At 31.7% G+C, this 8,116-nt stretch overlaps 3 protein-coding genes across 7 annotated transcripts; 1 reads left to right on the forward strand and 2 right to left on the reverse strand.

Moving 5' to 3' along the window:
- Positions 1 to 577: 577 nt before the first annotated feature.
- Positions 578 to 2,684, reverse strand: LOC136775472 (sugar transporter SWEET1). 4 transcript variants are annotated; one of them, XM_066730272.1, is made up of 7 exons: positions 2,664 to 2,684; positions 1,869 to 1,935; positions 1,563 to 1,659; positions 1,363 to 1,486; positions 1,117 to 1,272; positions 914 to 1,033; positions 578 to 858 (listed from the first exon to the last, which is right to left on the reverse strand). In XM_066730272.1, the coding sequence occupies exons 1-7, from the start codon at positions 2,667 to 2,669 to the stop codon at positions 751 to 753; spliced, it is 678 nt and encodes a 225-aa protein (XP_066586369.1). In that variant the 5' UTR covers positions 2,670 to 2,684; the 3' UTR covers positions 578 to 750. The 4 variants fall into 4 exon arrangements, with proteins under 4 accessions (XP_066586369.1, XP_066586368.1, XP_066586366.1 ...); XM_066730271.1 differs by having other exon boundaries at positions 2,655 to 2,684; XM_066730269.1 differs by having other exon boundaries at positions 2,643 to 2,684.
- Positions 2,685 to 2,802: 118 nt separating this feature from the next.
- On the forward strand, positions 2,803 to 4,808 carry Pex16 (peroxin 16). Of its 2 annotated transcripts, XM_066730266.1 has the most exons (6): positions 2,803 to 2,955; positions 3,105 to 3,382; positions 3,459 to 3,705; positions 3,787 to 4,066; positions 4,140 to 4,243; positions 4,308 to 4,808. In XM_066730266.1, exons 2-6 carry the CDS (start codon positions 3,253 to 3,255, stop codon positions 4,561 to 4,563), a joined length of 1,017 nt encoding a protein of 338 aa, XP_066586363.1. In that variant the 5' UTR covers positions 2,803 to 2,955; positions 3,105 to 3,252; the 3' UTR covers positions 4,564 to 4,808. The 2 variants fall into 2 exon arrangements, with proteins under 2 accessions (XP_066586363.1, XP_066586362.1); XM_066730265.1 differs by having other exon boundaries at positions 2,807 to 3,382.
- A 21-nt stretch (positions 4,809 to 4,829) lies between these two features.
- LOC136775471 (toll-interacting protein A-like) lies at positions 4,830 to 6,592 on the reverse strand. Its single transcript, XM_066730267.1, has 6 exons — positions 6,388 to 6,592; positions 5,996 to 6,169; positions 5,782 to 5,915; positions 5,506 to 5,710; positions 5,244 to 5,417; positions 4,830 to 5,085 (listed from the first exon to the last, which is right to left on the reverse strand). Exons 1-6 carry the CDS (start codon positions 6,433 to 6,435, stop codon positions 4,975 to 4,977), a joined length of 846 nt encoding a protein of 281 aa, XP_066586364.1. The 5' UTR covers positions 6,436 to 6,592; the 3' UTR covers positions 4,830 to 4,974.
- Between the last annotated feature and the right edge of the window lie 1,524 nt (positions 6,593 to 8,116).

Raw genomic sequence — 8,116 nt, forward strand, 5'->3', positions numbered from 1 at the left:
AAATTATCCGACCAATTAAAATCACATAATAAATAATATTTAGTACATTCAACACTTTAATTGGCTCTACCGAATATTTATTTCAACTATCGCTCAATGTTTTTATCACCTTTCCCTCATTATCTTTTAACTTTATCTTTCAGTAACCTTACCTTTCAGACATTTCTTTTCTCTATACCTCTTTCCGCTTAAAATTTATATGCAGTGCATCTAAGCCAACAACAAATTTCTTTCCATAGCCTTAACTTTTGAATTATTATTAAGTAAATACTCTTTTACATGTGGAATGACCAGAAAATAATTTTTTTTTTTTTCTTTTAATGTGCATCTTTCATATAAAAAATGTTGTACCTATACATTCAATACTTTTTAAATAAACAATTATTAAATATAACTTATTTTTTCAGCTATGGTACTGTAAATAGCCCCTTAAGTCAGTGATCTTCTAGAATTTAAACGTATCATTGCAGATAGATGCTGAAAAAATTCATACAGTCTACACTTTATCTTTACTTTAAAGAAGATATTAATAAATAAATTTTAGGTAAAATAAGTGAATGATTAGCATTTTTGCGAATGAAGGTCAGCCTTTTATTATCTACTGTTATGTGAGAATTAATTGATTTGATTGATAAAAATATGTATTTTTCAAAAATTGTAGTAACTTTGACAAGTATATTCTAAAAATTATATTACTGCGTGAATAGGTATGTTTTCAAGCATATAAATCTAATTGGTGAAAAATTATCATTATTCATGTTTAGAATCCTTAACAAACTTGTCTGCTTTATTAGATGGAAAAATGACGAAGAGACTCAATTGTCCAAGTAAAAGCATTAAGCCAACTGCATTCTGGAACTGTTTAAAAATTTTATGAAAACCAATTATAGATTGATATAATGAAATTACTTACAATTATAAAATTATTCTGGATAATAAACCCGTATAACAGCCATTGACTGGATACAAAGGTTCCCATAAAAATTAGTGGAAATGGTAGAATGTCTGTATTTTTTGTTTTAATTATTTCACTCTAAAAATTCAAGCAATACCGAAGAAAATTTGGATTAAACTTTTTATATCATTCTTTTGTTATGTATGAATATAAAAACTTACCAGATGTATTAAAGGAGATGCAATCAGAAGAAAGAATATAGCTGTTACTATCATTCCATACCTGTATTCAATATTGTCAGGATTTTCAATTTCAACATATGCAAGAATGGCTGCTACAACAGATGCCATTTTGCCTACTAAAGCATTTGTTTTATGCTACATTTTTCATTATAACAGAAATGATTAATATTAAAAAAAAACCCTGTATAGTGATAATTGTTATATAAAAAAAACTGATATGTATACCTCTTTAGGGGAATATATATAATAAATTGTCAAGTATAAGATGTTAACTAACATTCCAAAAACATTTACAGAGATCATGGCTTGATCCTGAAGAATCCATGCATAACGCAGCATTAGTATACCCCTTTAAAATAAGATTTCAGCAACAGTACTAAAAGATAAATATTTTTTTTTTTTTAAGTACAGGATATCCTACTTACATTCCTATACCACCGACAAATGGCATAGGATCAGTCCCCTCTGATGTTTTTCTTTGATAAATATTTTTACACAACAATCTATAAAATAGACAGAATACTATTTAAATTATAAAGAAAACTGCTCCAAGTGTTTACATTCAAATGAATTAAGTTTTGTTTGGTTAAGCGAAAGGCCAAATAGAATTAAATCAAATATGTGAATTAAAGAATGGAATATATATTGATAACTTTAAACATGTAAGCGTAACTCAGCTATTATTATGAAAAATCTATAAATAATAAACACATATATAACATTAAACTTACGTTCCGGACAACATATGAACCATGGTCGAAATTCCCGCACATGACCCAACCACGTCTTTGTAATCGTCTAAAGTCATTTTATAGAAATGTTAAGTTTCTATAAATTTTTGATAAAATATCTTAATTATTGCAGTTCCTTCATAAACATTCCTTCGCTGAGTATAAACAATATCTTGCTATTAACTTGCGTAACTCAGGGTTAACAGACTATTATTTTTTAGCAGATAGCGAGCAACCGCGAAGAATTTAACCTCTGTATACTGACTAAAGAGACAACTTCTGTGGCAAAGTAGTGTCAGATTATATGCCATTCGTTTAGTTAGTATAATATATTATGGCGTAGCATTAAACCTCACGGCCGTATGTACCCCTTCTCCTATCATTCTAATCATTTGGTTCATAATCGTAACCGCATACCTCGCCTCGTCCGCCTCGTCTTGTTAACTGTCATTAACCAACTCGACTGGCATTTTCCCCCATTAATTGCGCAGAACTACTCGTCCTTATCTCTTTTGCGTTTTGCATTATTCATTGCACCAATTTGCAATTTGCACGATTCTCCACTCTCCCCTTTTTATATATCTCATCTTTTCTTTTCTCTGTCCCACTGATGTATTTTCTTGACCGCCTGAGGGCCTGAGCTGAGCCGAGAGGCCGAGAGCTTCAGCTCAGCTGAGCTCACTGAGCTCAGTCATGACTCATGAGTCATTACTCATAATTTCATAAATGGAAGTACCGGAAGTATGAACACGAACTACGAATGAAGGAAAGTACCTGTAACCTGACCTGACACACCTGCATGGACACCTAGCGGCCCTGGCGCTGTATGTACTCTACTGGCTGTGGCCACTGGGCGCTGTGGCGCCTGTGGCTGGGGCCTGCGCCTGGCTCATTGCTGTAACTGAACTGGAGCCGACTGACATTGTCATTGGAGTCCAACGACTACTACGGCTGACTACGGCCTACCTACAGTACCTACATCATCAGGCATCACCAGACCTGGACCAGATATACCTGATCTGAGAATCATCATCATCTGAGAAGTGACAGGGATCAGATCAGACTCATGCGTTGTAATCGTAAAATTGTAATTTTATCCAGTTGTTTAATTCTTGAGGAATAATTCATATTATATTTACATATTACTGTAGTTTTATTTGTCTTTACAATTTACGTAGTAGATTTGATGGAAAAATTTTAAAGATATCCATTGAATGATGCATTATTACTGTACAGGTTATAAATCTACATCCTATTTTTTTAATAAAACTTATAAAACCAGTGTATAGCAGAATGTTTTTTTATCAACTTATTGTTTCTAACAAGTGATACGAATTACTCGCAAGTTGTTTCTTATTGACATAACCTCTGATTAACTATTAAAATGGCATTGAATGCTGTAAATAATACTATTTCTACATTTGTCGACTCATACAAAAAGTGGATAACAACTAATCCACAATTGGTGGTTGATATTGAAAGTACCGTGAGGTGTTTATCATACTTGACAGCTGGTTGGAAAATATTTTTCATTGGACTAATTATTATTATTTCTATGATAGATTTATTCATTAATTATTTTTGTTTCAGGTCGTTTCAGTAGCTCTAGCTTCTATTCCGAGTTCATTTATTCAATGCCAAATTTATTGGTCTTGTTGAATGATCTCATGCTATATAGTAGCAAGTATGCTCATTTGAAGCTACCTCAATTTGAGTCCAAAATTAAAATTTGGCTGACAGTACTGGAATATACAGAAGCTTTATATGAAATATCAGCTAAAAAACTGTGGGGAGACAATGGAAAATGGATCATAATATGTATTCTACAAATAATGAAGTTTGCTCATTTTAATAATATTTAAATAACACAATTAGAGTAATAATGTTTTAATATATATATATATGCATTATTTCACAGAACTATTTTAAGATTGTTTCTAGTTCATGTTTATGAAGAGCGTTTAACTAAAACTCCTCCTATTACACCACTAAATAGAGAAAAATTAAATTCTGAAAATTGCAACAACATTGTGAATACAATAGATGGATATGTTCTTAAACGTTCAGGTTCTATGATAAGAAGTATAAAAGCTACCGATTCAATACAAGTGCGGACATGGGCTCCCTTATTAAATAAAAACAATGAGTCAAATAATAATATCAATAAAGTATCAAAACGAAAATTAATATTTGCTGAGGTAATTGTGCACATAATTCAGCTTTTCTAGATAGCTGCATACATTAACCAAGCATTTTGTAAATTTTTTTCAGACATTATACATAATAAAACCTCTGGTTCATCTCGCTTGCATATCGACAAAAGGTCAAAAACATTGGCAGCCATGGCTAGTAGCTTTCGCTTTAGACATAATAAGGTATAGATATTGAGCTAGATAATAAAAATATTATTTCTTAATATAATAATGTCAATATTTCTAGTTTGGAACTATTTACTAAAGAGGCAAAATATACGCAGTACAGCAAAGAGGAAAAAGCAGAAATTTTTCATAGAAAAGTATCATTGTTGTTATATTTAGTAAGGTCTCCATTTTATGATAGATACAGCCGTATTAGAATTAACAAGTTGTTGGAATATTTCTCTGCAAATGTACCTCTTGCTAGGTTCCTTGCTGAGCCAATGGCAAAATATTTGCCACATTGGCAAAGTATCTATTTTTACATGTGGTCTTGTTAATCTATTCTTATTTCAATTATATCTAGATGATAAAATTTGTTATTATTCGTACTCAAGTAGCAATAGCATTCCAAGGTCTGAAAAATATATTACTCAAATGCATTGGTTTTAGTTATTAAAGATTTTTGTTTTTAGAAATAAAATATATTGAAGGTGTAATATAAGATTGAAAACTTTAACACTTTATACACTTTTATACTTTATAAAGTATATGAAACTACAAATAAACAAAGTTTTCTATAAAACATTCAAATGTTATTACTTTTTATATATATATAACTTTTATAATCCTTAATATGGAATTTACAAATATATTACATTTTACATGAAATACACATTAACATAAAATACAAGTATGGCTTTGGAAGTACGATAAAATATCTTATTGTACAGAATGTATGTCAAAACTTCTTATTCGCACATTTGAAGCAGCGCGTTAATCGTGACATCTTTTCTTCCATTATTTGCTTCATATACGGATTTTATCACCTCCTTGTCCACATTGGGGAACATTTCACTGATCTAGAAATATTTCGAAAATATATTAATTTATTTATACGAATAATCAATACTATTGTAACTAAATAAAGTTTGGATATGCTTGTAACACTGACAAATTTTGAACATTAATTTTCAAGTTGAATGTAAGTTACAGAGAACTGCAAGCCAAGATTAAATACCTGTGTTAATTCAACTTCTGGATTGACATTTGGATTCTGGTTTGCAGGAGGAGCCGAAAATTGCGTAGGAGGTGCTGTGTAAACATTAACAGGGGCATATGGAACCATATTGAACATTGTTGCAGAAGGTACCATTGCTATTGGTGCTGTAGCCATATACGGATGACACTTATTCTAAAATAACAAATTGAAGAACTCGAATGAATCTGTTTATTTTAGATTAAGTAAAAAACAAAAATTTGAAGCTATATTTAATGCATACCGTATAGCTAAACACTAAATTAATCATTCCTTCCAGATTTTCACCTTGCTTTCCACTAAGCGTATACCAATCTTCGTGAGTCTCTCCTCTTTGTATAACTTGAGGAGGAATTTCTACATGACCCCATGCAATAAGCTCATCTGTTGTAAAAGAACGTTCATCATAAATTTCTATGTAAATCTTGGTAACTCCTGGTGGTAAAAGACTGAGAAGAAGATATAGTATTTAGTAAAAATTGCAACATTTCATCGGATGATAAAAGTAAAGAAGGCCTACCATTGAATAACTTTATTCCAATGTGGGTTTTTCGCACCATTCGAGGCTGTATGAGTCTCATAAACTACATGGCCAACGCGTAATCTAACATAAGGATCCATCTTTGCCAAACCATAATTACGAACAAGTTTTGCCTAAAGAACATTTATCGTTTTTGAAATGCATTCGATTAAAAGAAGTTTCTTGGGAATATACAATATTAACATTCTGTAACCTGAGATATGGTAATGCTAAGTCTACCCATAAATGTTTCATGAGCAGACTGCATATTCAACATTTGCATTTGATGAAGGGAAAGTGCAGCCTGTCGATCAGCTGCTTCCTGCTGTTCCTGTGTACTTTGATTTTCTATTCTTAAAAATCCACCAGGAAGCGGGCCTAGGAATGCCTATTCAAATAAAATCAATTGAGACCCTTATGTAAACTGATTTTTAATTAAAACAAATTAATAATCATTAGTAAAGGAAGAAAGGACTGCGCTCTTGTCATGTAAAATTAAAAATGATCTCGCACAAGACAAAGATTTTTACAAACTACTGCAGGTTGCATGAACAAGAGAAAATACTTCATTTTGATATTATTTTTATAATTGACGATTTAACTTACTCGTTTTTTCCAATCTTCGTGAAGCTCTAAATGCTTTTCGGTTTCCATTACAAATGTATGAAATGGTACAGACAAAATAATTGTAATATGATCTTCTAAATTTATAAACAATCTCTTTTTTAACCTTCGAAGCTGTACCCGTCTTGCTTGTTGATCCTGTCACATTACCCGCGGACTATTCTAGAAGCACATCATCTGCTCTATTAGCGAGCGATCTCACAAGCAATCGCGTTTGATTGACGCAGCACTTAACTTACGTACGACCAATCAGCTATTCAGGATAATAGAAGAGCCGCAAATGGCGGCGGTCATAATTAACAAACTTGTTACCTTTCTGCTGAAAAGTGACCTATGGTATTGTAGTAAGCGTCGTGACTCGTGACAACTGACAGGCTATATGACGTCCCTTGATGCATTTAGGAACCGCGTTATGAAGCCCCTCACCATCGATAACTCAAAACGTAAAGCTCGAGCTAGCATACATTTTAGATTAAAAAAACTTTAAATTTTATTGTTCAAAGATTTTTTAATCTAAATTGTATGCAAACTCGCGCTTTCCGTCTTGAGTTGCCGATGGTGAGGGACTTTATAACGTGGTTCCCAAATGCATCAGGGGACGCCATTATACTGGTCATTGTACAGTAATCGCCAGGTATGGCTTTCCCATAATTTTTCGATGCTTTTAGGAATCGCATTAAAAAGACCAGCGCTTTTACTTCGCGCACCTAACTCACTCGCTTGCTTCGTTCGTATGTATATACTACACTATAGATTGAATCGTGTGTGCTTTCAGCTATAGTGTATAGTAATCATTTTCCATGTTAAATTACAGAGTGAAGCTAGCTGAACTACACACGATTCAATTTTCCACTGATTTCCCACTGTGCACTACATACACCATGGGAAATTGATTCGGCGAACTTTCAGTTAACTTCACTTCGTACTTTCTCTACGAATTTCAAAGACGGCGATCAATTTTTCACAGTGTCTATACACTATTAAAAAAACTTATAAAAAACTTCGTCTGAGCTCGGTAAATTTCGTTATACACGTCAGATGTAAGCGGGAACTATAAATAGTATAAATGCAGACATTTGTTTAACAGAACATCATTTATTATAACATGCAGATGTTTTAAAATATTTATTAACTACATTTTTTATTGTAAATTAATTGCAAAACAGCATATATAATGACGATATTCACTTACAAAAGAATTATTTTTAAACGGCACTACGCGACACGAATTTTTTAAATGTCACTACACGGCGTGGAATTTTTAAACGCGCATTCATTTTAGAATAAGATCGTCTAATGTATAACAAATATTATTTTATTAAACTGTAGTGAGTTCATTTTATAGTTCATTTAACTTCAAAATAAAATGATGAGAATTATGGGTTAAGAGAGTCCTTGAGTCTTCTACTTTTAATCGTGCAAGCACTAAACACGCACACGCGTGTGCTGCACACTGACAATTTTTACGAGTTTTCTAATTATTACACTTCTTTTACAAATGAAAGCTTTTATTTTCATCACATACAGTATTCCATTAAATTATTGTATTATATAAAATCAATAATAATGAATGAAAATTTACTTAAAATTAATTAAACTGTAACAAAATAATTTATTTTAATTAAATTTACATAGATTTATTAAAGAGCGGTAAAATTTTATTAACATAATAATAAAATAGCACGTATTTGATGAAAATAAAACACTACAT

This window comes from Prorops nasuta, unplaced genomic scaffold (genome assembly GCF_024137725.1).
Source record: "Prorops nasuta isolate Cenicafe-Biocafe unplaced genomic scaffold, Cenicafe_Pnas_1.2 PNAS00008, whole genome shotgun sequence".
Lineage (NCBI taxonomy): Eukaryota > Metazoa > Arthropoda > Insecta > Hymenoptera > Bethylidae > Prorops > Prorops nasuta.